Source organism: Panthera leo, chromosome D2 (assembly GCF_018350215.1).
Source record: "Panthera leo isolate Ple1 chromosome D2, P.leo_Ple1_pat1.1, whole genome shotgun sequence".
NCBI classification, from domain to species: domain Eukaryota; kingdom Metazoa; phylum Chordata; class Mammalia; order Carnivora; family Felidae; genus Panthera; species Panthera leo.
The window spans coordinates 55,688,504-55,704,385 of NC_056689.1; the positions used below are offsets into that span (position 1 = coordinate 55,688,504).

Below are 15,882 nucleotides of genomic sequence, written 5' to 3' on the forward strand. Positions count from 1 at the left end.
GGCCAGAGGGCCCTGCCACTCAGGAACAGGCAGGATGGCCCGCACCCCCACCCCACTGCAGGCCACCCGGCTTCACTGCAGCCGTGCCCTCTCGCCTGCCTCACCCCTCCCCGTCTAGCCTGGCGCTACTCGCAGAGGGCACAGCCACACTTGGTGGGCTTCTCCACCTCCTCGGCAAAAGAGGTCCCGTCGCTGCACTCAAAGGTGAACTTCCTCCGCTTCAGCCGCAGGCCCTGGCAGCAGCCCTGACCTGGGCATGAGCCCCGGCACTCCACCCACGACAGCGGGCGCGTGGTCTGGCAGATGGCATAGCCCCTCTGGACCTGGTGAAAGTCCCGGACAGGGTCCCCCCGGCACTCGGACTCTGGATAGGACAGACACCAAGAGAAAGCCTCAGGGCACACCCATGGGCCAGCGCCGGCCCCGGGGAGGCCGGAGGCAGCAGAGAGGCGCATCCAAGGACCATGTCCTCTAGCGCTTAGACTCCACCTCCGACCCCACCCGACATGCACATGCACAGGCTTCCTTCTGGGCCCATAGGCCAGTCAGTAGGAAGAACTTTCTAGCTGCCAGGGCCCTCCAGGACAGAGTAGGCTGTCAGGTAAGTGGGCTCCCAGTTGCTGGAAGAGTGCAAGAGGAGGCTGGAGACTGGGGAGGCGAGAACAATAGAGAAGGAATCTGTGCCAGGAGCAGGGGCCTAAGGGCCCCTGAAGGTGCTTGAGTTCTGGACTTCTCCAGCTTCCCTCTGCCTAGCCTCAGCAGTCTCAATCCCAGCAGAAACATCTGGGTTACACGGGCCAGGGAGGGCCTGGGAAAGAGTCCCCAACCCTTAGACTTCCTGTTGCTCTTGGGTCGCAAGGTGATGGGGCCAAGATGTTGAGGTTTGTGCAGGAGCTGTTCCCCTGGGCAGCCCCTTCTATAAGGAGAGACCCCAGCCAGAAGGGGCACTTGCCCTGGATAAGGGGGCTTCAGGGCAAGCCGAACCATTTGGGGGTGGGGGTCAGAGCCTAGAGGGTAGTGGGTACTACAGCCCAAGAGCAGCCCAAGATGTGGGAGAGGAGAGGGGAGGAGGCACAGAGGGGATGCCAGGGTTTGGAAGAGGAAAAGTCAAGTCACTAATGCAAGTTGTGGGGAGGGGCCCTGGAGAGGGCATGTCAGGAGGGGGGCCCCTGACCTTGCTCACACAGCTCGCCCGAAAAGCCTGGGTCACACACACAGTGTGCCCCTTTGGTGGCCAAGGCCTGGCAGTGGCCATGCAGGCACTGCAGGCCCCCACAGGGGTCTACAGGTGCCCCAGCCTGGTTGCACAGAGCCCCCGAGTACCCATCCTGGCACTGGCAGCTGTAGGAGAGAGCGTCGAGGGGCATACATTGCCCGTGGACACACCTGGAGGGGACAGAGAAAAGGTACTGTGAGAATAGGCTGGAGCCAGTCCAATCCCAGGGAACCCACACCCCCAGCTTTGGCATCCGGGGAGGTTATCCTATTCCTAAGACAGACAAAGGGAGAAAAATGTGATTCTGTATCCCTAGGGACCTCTTCCTGTTAATAAAAACTGAAAACTAGGGGGAAAAAATGGAAAAAAAACCCTGTGCTGGGCCACATGTTCCAGTTTGGGGTGTTAAAAATACAGTCTATGCAGCAGCCCTCAGCATGGGGAAAGGAACGGGCAAGGGGTGAGGGCTCCCCGAACCCAGCTAAGGCTCACTTGTGGCCATGGCAGGGGCCGTCGGCTGGCTGGTCACAGTGTAGGCCCCCCCAGCCCGCCTCACAATGGCACACGGGCCCAGGGGTGGCATTGGGCTGGCAGATGCCATGCAGGCAGTAGAGCTTTCGGCAGGGCTCACAGCCTGGCACCACGCCTGGCTTCATCCGCGTCTTGGTGAAGTCCTGCAGTTCGTTGTTAATGTACAGGTTTCGGATGCAACCGTGGAAGCTTGTGCCGTTGAGGATCTGCCACAGGCGGAAGGCAGCCGAGTTCACATCCACTGGCATCCCTTGGGTGGGTAGGAGCGAGCAGAGTTGGGCTGAGTCAGGCTCAGACCATGTCTGACCCTACCGCCCTCGGTCCACTGGGCATCTCCACAGTGTTCCCTCCCGCCCTTGGCCTCCGTCTTTCTGTCTTTGCAACCCTGAGCCAAGATCCTTTGCCACCTTGGAGGGTCCAGACTCCTTTCCCAGAAAACAAAAAAGGAAAGCCTGTTCCCTCAATGACCAGAACCCACAGGTGCCAGGCTTGGCAGTGGCCAGCTGACAAAGGAAGCTCTGGGTGCCTAAAGTCTGCCCTCACCCTTCCTGCCCTCTGGGATACCAGCTTTCACCTCCCAAAGACTCCAAAAGCAGCAGAGGACCTGGGCCTGGAACCAAGGTGTATGCTGCTTTGTCACCTGCTGTCGTGGTGATCATAGCAACCCTTGGAGGGAGGAGTAGCTGAAACCCATCTTGTGGTCAGTGATTTGCCTGAAGTTGTACGACTAACAAACAGCAGAGTTGGGAGTAGAGCCCAGGGCTCTCTCCTTCACACCTGCCCGCAGTCTCACCAAGGCCCTCTGCAGCACTGAGAAAGTCCCACTGTTGCAGAAACCTGACTTGTTCAGACCTGGAAATGTTGGCGGGTGGCAGACAGGGGCATTTAACCTGCAAAGCCTGTAAAGCCAGCTGGGAAGTCCCAGCTGATGTGGAGACTCCTGCTGGGTGCCTGGGTCTCTCACAGCAGCTCCAAGACTGGGAATGGACCCTGAATGCTTGACAAGCCCCTTCTGGCCCAAAGACAAGAGGGAAAGTACCCACTTTGGAAGAGAGCTAGGAAAGTTCCAGGCTTCCCCCAAGGTCAGGCTAACCTAGGCATCTATCCTTCTTGGTCGGTCTGAGCTTGACAGCAGCCTGGGCTCCAGGCCAGGAAGGACAATCCCCTGGCAGCTTGGAATGCTCCCGTCGTCCGGTGGCCTGGGCACCAGCTGTCCTGGCAAAACTCAGGCCAGAAAGCAACAGAGGCCCCACTTGGAATGGCTGTCACATTGCTTGATGGGGAGGCCTGGGGAGAGCCAGCCGCAGCCTCTACCTGGCCAGGTCCTTACCTCCCACGTAGAGGGGGGCCTCGCTGTTTAGTGTGTAGTGTTTGCCAAAGTTGTCCATGGTCATGGGACTGCCTCCATCGATGGAGAGATTCACCATCTGGTCAAAGGTGACTAGCTCAACAGTGTGGAACTGCCCGTCATTGATCGTCTCAGCACTAGAAGAAGAGGGGTGCCCCCACCCCAGGGAATGGGCTTCAGTTCAGCCCATCCCTGCCTGGGCCCTTCCCCAAAAATGCCACTGGTCAGCAGCTGCTTTCCAGGGAGTAACATCTCTCAGGGAGGAGACCATGGGGACTCGGTGGCCTGGGGCCTGGCCCCTCCTGCTCTGCTTCTTGGGACTCCCCAGGGAAAGGTGAGCAGTTTGGGGCAGGGGTCTCCAAATTATCCCCCCTCCCCTTCGCACTACAGACCCCCTTGTGAGGAGGAAGTAGGATAGGGAAGGGTCGGTCCACTGCTCAGGCCTCGATCTCAGCCTCAGCTCCAAGATGGGCCCAAACACTGTATCTTCCTACATGGGCAGCCCAGGTTCTGGAGGTCCCGATAACCACCTGCTCTTGGCCTGGGACACCCTGAGGGAGGGCGGTGGGCATGAGGAAGCCTTACCTGTAGATGGCAGAGCTGGGGTAGCTGCCTGGGTCGTAGCTGACACGCACATGACCCTGGTACAGCTCCACTGCGATGTGGTCATTGTCCCCATTGTACAGCAGGATCCCGTTGTCCTCTGCCGTGGAGACCTGATGGGCAAGGGCACTTTCTCTGCCACCCCACCCCACCCATCAGTGGCACAGGTAGGTGGGACAGATGGGGGATCCACATTTGGAAGAGGGATGCTGTGCGTAGAGCTGCCCTCCCCTGGCTGCCCAGGGGACACATCCTCAAGGGGATGCTGACAGAGGCTGGCAGCCCCTGGTTCAAATCCCATCCACTGCCAGGCTGGCCAGGGCCACAGAGAGAAGGCAGACAGACCAGCTGAGGCCGGGAAACGACGTGTGAGAAGGGGCAGGTAAGAGACCTTAGGACTATGTGCCCGGAGAGGAAAGTCAGATCGATGCAGGGTAGCTTGTTCTATGGGCCTCTGGGAGCCACAGAGAGGACAAGGTGAAGAGGGCTCTCTAATAGCCATGACCACCCAAACCTGGAAGGAGCCACTCAGGAGGTAGCACCTGTCTGAATCTGTGTGAGCAAAAGCTGGAGTTGCCTTGGTGGGGGAAGCCCTCTGTGAAGCCGTAGAAACGATGATCCTGCCTTGTCCCTCTTCCCCCATTGCTTCTGGTAGACAGCCTGACTCCCTGGTCTCATACACAGGGCTGGCACACAGCCCAGGCTGGACACCTCATAGCACCCGTTTCGCTGGACTCAGTGACTGGTCCAGGGATGGGAATGGGACTGAAGACAGGCCAGTGATGGGGACAGCAGGAGGTGCCTGAGGCAGTGGCTGCGAGGGTGTGGTGAATTTTATTTTACTGAGCAGTTGGGCTAGCTGTGTTGTTGCAGTATAGACAGTGTACATGGGCAAGACTTAGGAGAGGTGATAAAGTGGGGGAGAGCACAGTGAGCACGTCGGGAGGCTGAAGGGCTCTGGGAGAAAAGAAGAGGACAGAGAGAAGTGGCTGCCAGGGTAGGGAATGCAGCTGTTGGAAGAGGGAGATGGCCAAAGAGGAGACGCAAACTTTTATCATGTGATGTGCACTGTCCTCTCCCTCCCCAAGAAACATTTAGCAAACAGTGCCATTCAAGTGGGACCCGCTCTTTGCCCTCGAAACACTGATGTTCTGAGATGAAATTCAAGACACGAAATGGCAAAATAAGGGCCCCAGGGACAGGTGGCCAAAGATACAAGCCCAGAGCCAACCCTGACTGTGTCCTAGCCACGTGGAGAAACCCATGTGCAGCATTCGAGGCTGAAGCTCAGGAGTAGGCAAGACTGGATAGTGGGAGAGGACCCGGTCACCCAGGAGACCACTTCTGGCCCTGCCTTGAGACTGCTTCTGTGACCTGATAACATTTCCAGATGTGCCTGACCCACATCCCAAGCGTTTTGACTGACACAGGCTGCTCCCAGTTTTGGGCAAGGATGCCGCTTGATGCTCGGACCTGAGGCCACGGCCCCCTGCTGCCTGACTCCCCTCTGTGACTGGCGCCCTGGGCACGCACCTGCAGCGTGATGTTGGCCCGTGGCCAGTTCTGCAGATCGGTGAACTGCAGGTAGGTGTCCCGATCCACAAAGTTAACACTGAGCAACTTCTCACACTCGGGGCCGCCGAAACCTGGAAGGCACTGGCACACCGGCCCGCTGCCCTGGTCCACACAGTTGGCTCCATTCTGGCACTCAGTCCCCTCGCAGGGGCTTCTGGGGGCAGGTGGGCGGGGAGGGGTCTCACAGAACTGCCCACTGAGAGGGAAAAGATACAGGTCAAAGAAGGGGCAAGGCAACATCTTTCTCTCCCACAGTCCTGGAGAGAAATCACTAAACATCTTGGGAAACTGGACCCTTAAAGCAACAGAAGATGCTCCTAATGAACACTTTCCCCGAGAGAACAAGCCAGAAGGATACTGAAGACAAGGTAGGAAACAGGGGTGGTCCCTGGAACAGCATCATAGCTATCACCTGGGCATTTGTCAGAAATGGAAAACCTAAATCTGCTTAACAAGATCGTGTGCACATTAAAGTTTGAGAAGCACTCGTGGCTCGTGGCAGTCAAGTCTGCTAGCAAATTTTACTCTTGCCCATTTTACAGAAAAGAAAAAACAGACACGAGCAAAAGAGAGAAGACTCCAATTACTAAACAAATACAAGAGGGGACAGTACTTCCGGCAGGTAGTTCTGACACAGCATACATCCTGTAGCGTCAGCATTCACAACAGCCCAAAGCGGAAATAACCCAAATGCCTGTCAGCGGATGAATGGATAAACGAGTGTGGTCTATTCATGCAGCGGAATACTATTTGGCCACAAAAAGGAATGAAGTTCTAATACATGCTCCCACATGGATGAACCTCAAAGACATGACGCTAAGTGAAAGAAGCCAGTCACAAAGGACCACAGATTGTATGATTCCATTTATATGAAATCTTCAGGATAAGGAACTCTACAGACAGATACCAGATTCTTGGTTGCCTGGAGCTGAGATGGGGGGCGGTGGGGTGACAGATAAGAGGTATGGAGTTTCTTGTTGGAGTAATGAAAATGTTCTAAAATTGATTATGGTTAATGCATGCAAAATCCTGATAATAGAGTACAAGCCACTGAATTATATACCGAAGCTGGGTGAATTGTATCTCAATAAAACCGTGGGGGGGAAAAAAAAAAAAAAGACCCAAGCAGAGCACGGGAGGTAGGTGCCAGAAGGAGGGCAGGTGTTCCTCACCCCCAACTTTTCAGAGAAGTCAGGCTGTGAAGGTAAATGACCTTTACGCTAGGACGTGTCTTCAGAGGTTTTGCTGGGCAGGATGTGGTGGGCATTAGCCAGTAATCTGTGCCCACCACCCCCTCCCTCAACCAAACAGTTTAGGGACCCTGTGCCTATGATCCGAGTTATTAGGTAACTTCCCCAAGGCCACACAGCTAGGGATGGCATAGCCTTGGTTAAAACCAAGATCCAGGATCCAACTTCCAGGCTGTGACCCTGGCTCCCTCCTGCCGGCTCAGCGGCTGGAGGCTAGAAGGCCTCAGTCACTCAGGGCACAGCGGGACCACTCACCTGTAGCCTTCGGCACAGAGGCAAGAGTAGCTGTTGACTCCATCCACACACTGGGCCCCATGCTGGCAGCGGTGGTCCCCGCAGTCATCCTGGTTCTCACTGCAGTTGTTACCTGCGTAACCTGATGTGCACTCACACCTGGGGACGTGGGGGGATCAGTCCCTCACTCAGCCGGGAGCCCGCAGGGCCCAGGGGCTGTGTGTACGTGACAGAGAACCTCAAGGCCTGCGCGTCTGTGGGACACCCAGGAGATCAAGCAGAGCTCTGGAGAGAAAGATGCCCCCAGCCCGTCCTGGTATGCTTTTCTGGCACAAGAAAGGAGCTTGTGTGGGCTTCTGAGTGACAGCAGCTTCCGGGCTGGGAGGATGGACACCGAGGGGCACGAGGAGATGGGGATCCGGTCACGGACGACCCACCCTGGCCACTGACCACACAACCGAGGCCAAACTTCAGTCCCTTCTCGACCTGCCCAGCTGCTCCCCAGCACAAGGCCCTGAATCCTGGGGCTCATCTTGCCCTCTTCTCCAGCCTCCCCAGCTCCACTGGACCAGCCTCCTGGCCCTCCCTCTGCAGGGCTGGTGCCCCCTCTCAGCAATTCCAGCCCAGCCCCCAGCCTCGGTGACCTGGGGGTCAACCATTTGCCTATCAAATCAGGAGCGCACTCCTCCACCTACTTTTCAGTCACAGCCTCACAAGATGCCGCCTGGCCTGCTCCCCCCACATCGGGCCCACCCTGTGGTCAGACTGGTCTCCACTGGCAGCAACCCCCATCCCACCCACCAGCACTTCCCTACCTTCACACCTATTGATTCTGGAACATCCCCCTCCTCTCTCCCTGCCCCAGTCCAGCCTGGCCAATAACCTCACCTCCTCCAGGAAGCACCCCCAGCTATCATCAAGAGATTCCCCGTTGGAAACTCTTTAAACTGCAAACTCCACGGTTCAACCACGCAACCTGGAGGACAGGTACCCCGCCTGGATGTTTTTATTCATTCCCAGTTTTCCAGGCTGTAAGTGACACCTTCCTACCCCAGTGAGCACGCACACGCACGCACCCCTAAAGCTGGTTTCACGCCACAATACTTTTCCTTACTACGTAAAAGGGCATGTTGCTTCTCAATGTTAGTTTTTCACGGTACTCTTGACCCACCCTATTGATCGCAATGCACGACTGGGTCTTGGGCTGCAGTCTGGAAAATGTGCTGCAGCTGAGCCTCCGCCCACTCGTTTACATTCGCTCCCTCGGTCATTCAGGGACTGAATACCCACCGAGCTGCAGGCACAGCGGAGTTACTTACACCCGCTCGCAAAGACAGGAGAGCGAGAACAGGCACCACACAGCTGCTCTCTGCTCATTTCCCAGCACAGGGCGAGGGACCGAGTGCAGTCCTGCTTTATTCCAGGTCTGAGGCCCAGCCCCTCTGAGCGGCAGCCACACCCCTCGAGCTGCCACTGCCCCTCTGCCATGGCAACCCCACCCCCCAACGGCACCCCACAAGTGCAGCATCTGGGCGGCATTTGGGTGGGGGCTCCCATGCACCCCTCAGTCTCAGGCTGGACCTCAATAACCCCGGTCTCTTGCTTCCTGCCACTGTCCTTGGGCGGCTTCCTGCTGGAGTCCTGAGAGACTCCACCCCTGACCCTGGCCTGAGTGGCTGGGGTTGGGTCCCTCAGCCACAGGCCTCAACCCTGACCATCTGTTTTGTCCTGACCCGTGGAACGGGCTCCCCAAAATGGGACTCTGTTTGCAAAACTGCAGATGGAAACATTTTTAAAATCCATGACCTTTATGTGGTCTTCAGGTGACAATGCACTTCCATATATGCCAGTAACAATGACAGTGACAACGGTCAACGACCCCTTATGCAAACCTCCTGGGGCTAGATAGATTTTGAAATTCAGAATCTTTTGAGGTTTGGAAAGGTGACACAATGCCTAAAGCATTATGTAACACATAACGGGATCTGGGGCAGCCCCTTAATTACGCACACTCACATTTCTGCAGCAAGAAGAGTGACTATAAGTAGCCTCGTGTCACTGTACGTCCGGTTTTATTACCGGATACGTTCAGGTCAGACCAGATTTTGCTATCAAGTGGACTTTTGATCTTCAGAGTTTTGTGCATTTTGTAATTGGGGATGAGAAATTGTGGATCTGGGAAGATAACAGCCATTTACGGCGCACTTATCAGATGTCAGACTTGGAGCTAAGTGCTTTCTGTGCATTTGCTCATCTGACCCTTACAACCACCCCATGAGGAAGACACCGGGTGCCCAGTTTGCAGACGAGAAAAGAGGCTCAGGGCAGTCAAGGCATCCATTCAGCGTCACGCTGTAAACCCAGGTCTGTCTGACCAAAGCTGCGGCCGCCACCACCCTGAACCCTCGTAAAGCTGAGACCAAATTCACTTGACAAAGTAAAGAAACAGAATGGGGAGACCAGAGGGGAGGGGACTTCAAGGCCCATGCCCTTGCCTGGCCCTGGAAATGGGCAACACTCACCTGGGCCCATCTGGAGTACCCACGCACTGGGCTCCGTGCTGACACGGGTTCAAATCTGGAGAACAGAAGTCTACCAGCTGCTCACAGGCCCTTCCTGGGGAAAGAACGAGGAAGAGGCAGGAGAGAAGCTGCCCCAATCTCTGCCAGGCAGATGGCCTGGCAGAAACCTCCTGTAGACACTGAGGGAGGGCCCCAGCCATCCTGCCCACAGGAACGGGGCTCAGGGCAGGCACACCTGCCCACCTCTCCCCACAGATGCCAAAACTCCACCACACTTACCCGCATACTGCAGGGGGCACTGGCAGGTGTAGTTGCCCACGCCATCCACACAGGTGCCCCCGTTGGCACATGTGTGCTCCACACAGTCGTCCGTATTCACCTCACAGGTCGGTCCTTCAAAGCCAGTGGGACAGGAACACCTGAGGTGGGGGGGTGGGGGGGGGGCAGGTGAGGAGAGACGGACAGGTGGGCAGGGCCAGGGCAGCAGCCTTCCTGAGGCACTGTGGAAGCCTGTGTCCACCTGTGACCATCATCATCCCAGAGCTTTGGTCCCCACTCCTGGCCAGGCCCTTGCTAGGCACTGGGGTTAGAGTAAACAAGACAGTCCTGCACTCTGGGGGCTCACTCAGTCTAGCCGGGGAGACAACAAGGAGACCGGCAACCAGGGGAGAGGCCAGGATGGGGCCACACTGAGGCCGGGGAGATGAGGACAAAGAGGCAGAGGACACCTAGCCCATATGTCAGGGATGAGGCGAGAACAGGGCTGGGGGTAAACAGGAATCAGCTCATGGAGGGTCCCGGAGACCAGTGATCTTCCAGCTGGGGGAGCACCTGCGGTTTGCCAAGAGATCTGTGGGTCAGAGATGTCTGAGAAATTGATTTCCAGATCTTCAAGTCCTGCACAAACACTTCCCTAAACAGACCTACCCAGAGCTTCAGAAAGGCACGTTCACTTCTCCCAACTGCAGTCCAAGGTGGGGACGTGCCTGGAGCCTAAAACCCTCAGGCACCAGATAAAGGGACAATTAAGAATTGACCAAGCATTAAAATAATTTCTGGGGGCACCTGGGTGGCTCAGTCGGCGTCCGACTCTTCAGCCGAGGTCATGATCTCAGTTAGTGGGTTCATACAAAGACCCATGTCAGGCTTTGTACTGACAGAACGGAGCCTGCTTAGGATTCCCTCTCTCTCCTCTCTGCCCCTAACCCCCCTCAAAATAAATAAACTTTAAAAAAAATTAAAAAATAAAAATAATTTTTGATGACAGATGACTCTGGGGTTTTTGGTATATAATCTTGGAAGGGTTTCAAATAATTGAATGGCATGCTACAATAAAACGTCTAATCCCAATGATTTATTTCAACAACTCTTTCTCAGCATTCATAGCTATATACATATATTTTTATAAAGGAATATATTGGATGCTGAGTCCTCATTCTGTCATATTCACCCTGGGACACATGAATCAGAAAATTACACACAAAAAAGCTCCACCTGTTATCTGTAATAATTATCAATAAAATTTTGTAGCGGAGTTATGTTCTGATCAATTGTATATCATTGATTATTGTAATGACGACTCTGAAAAAGAAACCGTTCATCAGAAGTTTATGGTGACAAGAAATAAAAAAAAAAAAAAAAAAAAACTTTAAACTTACATTCCCATGCTGGTGGCAAAGAAGTATGGCAGCGTGCTCAATAAACAGACCCTCTAGCATCACAACAGATCACATGCGAACAAAAATGGAGGCGGGGTTGGGGAGTAAAATGGAAATACTAGTTGGAGGAGAAAGAGAGGGAAGACGTTTAAGCAGTTAAAACAGGAGCTTGTGGGTGTAATCTTTAAGTGTATCAAATTGCGGCGCTATTCAGATTCCACTGGCAAGTGATGAGAGTGAAGTAAAAAGTGAGATCTTTCAATGTTAATATTTACAACATCCTGGAAATTAACCTCCCTTGCAATGCAAAGTTCAACTTACCACGAAAAATTCCAGCCGTCAGTCTAAGAGCGTGTGAGAGGGGATGGAATTAAGTTTCGTGGGGGCACGTGAGCAAAAAGGTTTGAAGCGCACTGTTTCGGGGCCTACTGTCATCTGTAGGGCTCCCACCCCCACCTAGCGGGAAGCGTCTGAGGGGGCTCCCCTAGCTCCCCACTCTCCACAGAACCCCGCCCCTGGAGTCTATCAATGAGGAGGGGGTTGGACAGAGCCTATTGTACGGACGCCGTTTCCAAGGCTGTTTAGTGTTTTATTTTTCACATCTGGTGATTTAGGTCTGCAGAGACAGGTTTGGCCATTCCTGCTAAGTAGACTCATTGTTTTCTGAAGAGGAAATTTGTTCGGCCGGCAGTTTATTTTCAGTAACTAAATACTGTGTGTTCCTCTGCAAAGCTCTGGGTCCAGGAGGGCTCTGGGAAGGTGGGGGGCTCGTGGAGGGGTCCTGGGGGAAAGCAGAGTGGGTGGGGGCTTGCGTGGTGAGCTCAGAGAAGTCAGGAGGCCCGGCAGCCCAGGTGTGACTTGTATGACCCAGGAGACCACAGTGGAAGGCCCCGTACCTGCTAGCAGGAGGCGGGACTATCGGGAGGAGACTAGGACTTGCTCCCACCTCTGGGGGTGGGGGTTGGGTTGCTTGATACCAAGGAGCTGGCTGGGGGCCTGCCGTCAGGCAGCCCCGGCACAGCAAGCAGCAAGTTGACTTCCAATTGGAGGCCTTGGGGTTAGTGGAGATTACAGGGGTTTAAAACACCCCTAAACTGCCCCTTAGCACTGCCACCGCACATGGCCTTGGCCATGGACTCCCAGTGCCATCAGAAGGCCCTCTGGCACCTGGCACGAACAGGGAGGGGCCTGGAGCAGGGGCGGGCAGTGTAGCTCCGAGCCCCCGCCCTACCTGCTGCTGTGAGCCTGGCAGGCCCGCATCTCTCTGGGCAGCAGGGACCTGTGATGGGTAGGCATGGAGGGGTCTCTAGCACACCCCCACCTCCTCCTCCAACACAGGGAGGCCCGGGCCATCCCACCCACCAGGTTCCAGCCTCTCCAGGCAACTCACGTGAACCCAGCATCCTCGCCCTGCCGCGGGTGGCAGGTCCCGCCGTTTCCACAGGGGCTGCTGGAACAGCTGTCCAGGGACACCTCGCAGTCACGGCCCTGGGCAGGTGGGGGAGGGGGACGGTGAGTGAGGAGGACCTCAGAGGGACCCAGGGATTGGTGTGAGCCGACAGAGACAGCCAGCCCGCTCAGCAGCAGGCCTCCCTGTCCCGATAGTTACCTGTTCATTCATTCGTTCACTCATTCATTCATTCATTCACGTGCTGGGTCATTGACTAAACATTCCCTCAAGCAGCTGCCCTGGGCACTGTGGGCAAAGTGGCGAACAAGACAGCACAGCCCCACCTGATCTTGAACGAACAGCCCTCCTCCTCCCCAGCCCCAGCCTCCACTCACCTTATAGCCGCTGGAGCAGACACACCTGTACGCCTCAAGGGCATCATTATGGCAAGTGCCCTGGTTCTGGCACGGGCTGGACAAGCAGGGATCACACTTGGCCTGGACAGCCAGCGCGGGGGGACCTGAGGCAGGGGGGAGGTATCAGGGGAGGGCAGGGCCAGACAGCCTCAGAGACAGTGCTGGAAGCTCTCTCCCCAAGGAGATTTCAGCCCTCCCTTTATTTCCTCCGCGTCTCGTTCACGCCCCCTTTCTAAGCCCACCTTCCCGGCCTCCAGACCCTCCTTTGTAAAGTGTGGTTAATAACAGCACCTGCCTCGGGGGCCATATTGGCTAAATAAGCTAATCTGAAAAGTGCTTAACAGGCAGGCGTTGGACGCCCAAGGAGCCCCCACACGGCGTCAGGGCAAAGCCGTCTGCGTGAGGGCATCACAATCACTATTACTGAAGCCGGCTCTCGCTCCCCAGCATGGTCACGGTGAGCAGAAGACCGAGGGCAGCTGCCTTGGCAAGGAGGGGACACAGCTCCGTGAGAGGCCATGCTTAGGAGCAAAGAGCCCATTTGTCTTTGAGATGTTTCTCTCCAAGGCTGAACAGGAAAGAACCCTCTCCTGTCACCACAGGCAAGGCCTTCCCCAGCCCCTCCAGGACCCACTGGTCCTCTTCCCTGAACTTGGAGGTGGACGAGGAGCCAGCAGCCAGGCTGCTTGGGGCACCACCTGTGAGGGGCATTAGGCCCTCACAAGAATAAATAGTAGAACTAGCTGGTTAACTCAGGTTTCCGCTTAGGACTCCTTCTAGAAAAGGAGAAATACTGGTTCTGCTGAAGAGGTCTGAGCATTAAGAGAAACAAACACTTTTCAGTGATAACTGGAAGGAAGCATGAGCAGGTTTCCCGGGCACTGATGGGGTTCTGTGTTTTGATCCCTGGTATGTTCGTTCAGTCTGTGAAAATTCAGCGAGCCATTCACTTATGATCTGTGTATCTCGCTATTACGCATGTTATATTTCAATAAAATAAAAAAAAAAACTTACCAGTGTCAACCCCACCCCATTAAATAAATATTGAGCAAATGTTTCGCTCCCAACAGGCAAGCCACAGATCAGGTCCCTCTGAACCGTTACCCCTGTGACAGCATCCTTCACGGAAGGTGGCCATTAACCTATGGCTGTCAGTTTCATTTAAAAAAAAAAAAATTTAAACATTTATTCATTTTTTAAGAGATGGAGAGAGACCGGGCGCAAGAGAGAGGGGGAGACACAGATCCAAAGTAGGCTCCAGGTTCTGAGATGTCAGCACAGAGCCCGAGGGGCTCGAACTCACGAACCGTGAGACCATGACCTGAGCGAAGTCGGATGTTTAACCGACTGAGCCACCCAGGCGCCCCATGTCAGTTTCATTTTTGATGGAGGTCTGTGAGCTTGCAGAGGGCAGGGGCTGCGCCCCCCAGGCGGCCCCCAGCACACAAAGCTGGGCTTGGGGCCGCCCTCAGCCGCCTCCCTTGGCTCAGCTGGGCTCCCGGGCCGTCAGTCAATCAATCAACCTCCGAATGAGTATTTACAGATGCCCTGAGTGAGGCAGCTTCAGAGCAAAGCGTGAGTGAGTCTCCAATCACACTCAAGTCCCTGTATTTCTGCAAATGTCAGGCGAGCGGCAGCTGGGTCCAGCGGCTCGGGGTTTAAGCTAATTGCCGCGCACAATTCCTACCATAGAGAGGCCCGAGCACTCCCGCTGCTGAGAGGCTTGGAGCTTCCAGAAACGCTGCTGCTATTTTTATTTTCCTTACATAACCCCAGGGAGGGATTAAGGCCCTTACAGCCTGAGATTTTCTGCTTGGCTTTTTTTTGTTCGTTGTACGTCAGGACTAGAAGGCGGCCATACTAACAAGCAGCAGGTGCCTCGTTCCTGCCACCTGACCACCCCCCATCCAGCGGGTCACCACAGGGACACAGGAGCTCCTGGAATGCCCTTCCAGGATTAGGCAGGTCTCATGGGCTCCCAGCAGCAGGTGGGCGGGATGCAACCCTGTACCCACCACCCCATTCTCGTGCTCCTGGCCTCACCTTGGCATTCAAACTTCTTGGCAGGCGTGGTGAGGAGCAGCTTGCCCTCCATGTCCGGGGGCCCAGCACAGCGGGCAATGCCCGGTTCCTTATAGCCCGTCTTCACCCAGCCAGACAGCCAGCGGAGGTGGCAGTCACAGTACAGAGGGTTGGCACCAATGGCCCTGAGTCAGAGAGCAGAGAGAAGCAGGCATCTATAATGGGCTCCTTCACCCACCGGGCGCACTCAGCCAGGGGCTGGCAAAAATCCCAACAGCCCCCTTACATGAGCCTTTCCTGTGTAGCCAGTGCTGCTCTAAGCACTTCCTACGTGTTGGCTTCCGAGTCCTCCCACACCCCACTCTCCCCAGTGCGCACATTGCACCAGTCTCAGAAAGGCCGAGGCACAAAGCGGGGAGGTGAGATTTGAACTGGCGCCGTTGGGGCCAGAGGCCATCAGTGTGTCGTCTCCAGAGAGCACGGAGGGGAAGGAGTCACCAGTTACCGCTGGGATGAACCAGCTGCTCTCCCACAGCCAAGCATCCGACATCCTCACGAGCCCCACGGGGTAAGCTCTCTCCTCCACCTCAAACAGGGGGAACTGAGCCTCACGGGGGATAAGTCATTTCCCTGGGGTCACACGACGAATGAAGGGCAGGCTCTGGATTCAGGGTCTGGATCTGACTCTGAAGCCCATACTGTTATTCTTTTCATTTTTAACTAAGCAAGGAGCACACGAACGCATTCTCAGTCTAAGCTACTTTGACATACTGCGCACAGAAGTCTCCACCTCACACGACGTGGTAAACATACTAAATGCCATGAATTTTACACACCAAAATGGTTCATTTGATCTTATGTGAATGTCACCTTCATTTTTTTCAGAAAGGCATGTTCCTGTTACTGACGGGAGAGCAAAATGGTGTAACTCTGACAGAGGGAACCTCGTGATATCTATCAAATCACCCATGCAGTTGCCTTTGGACCTAGCAATTCTGTTCCTGGAAGTTTATCTCACAGATACACCTCTGCAGGTGTATAAAGGTGTCTGTGCGGTGGGACTGATCACAGCCTTGTTTGTAACAGCCTGAAATGAACTACACTATACCCACATCAC

At 55.2% G+C, this 15,882-nt stretch overlaps 1 protein-coding gene across 1 annotated transcript in view; it reads right to left on the reverse strand.

The window, feature by feature from the left end:
• The window catches only part of SLIT1 (slit guidance ligand 1), a 142,883-nt gene continuing 127,001 nt past the window's right edge, over positions 1-15,882 (reverse strand). Inside the window, exons 24-35 of the mRNA XM_042907799.1 lie at positions 14,787-14,950; positions 12,723-12,847; positions 12,328-12,425; positions 9,559-9,698; positions 9,280-9,373; positions 6,779-6,916; positions 5,232-5,469; positions 3,681-3,811; positions 3,078-3,232; positions 1,709-1,997; positions 1,175-1,386; positions 1-364 (exon numbers count right to left, since the gene is read on the reverse strand). Coding sequence (XP_042763733.1) covers positions 126-364; positions 1,175-1,386; positions 1,709-1,997; positions 3,078-3,232; positions 3,681-3,811; positions 5,232-5,469; positions 6,779-6,916; positions 9,280-9,373; positions 9,559-9,698; positions 12,328-12,425; positions 12,723-12,847; positions 14,787-14,950 — 2,023 coding nt within the window. The 3' untranslated portion in view covers positions 1-125. The remainder of the gene's footprint in view (positions 365-1,174; positions 1,387-1,708; positions 1,998-3,077; positions 3,233-3,680; positions 3,812-5,231; positions 5,470-6,778; positions 6,917-9,279; positions 9,374-9,558; positions 9,699-12,327; positions 12,426-12,722; positions 12,848-14,786; positions 14,951-15,882) is intronic.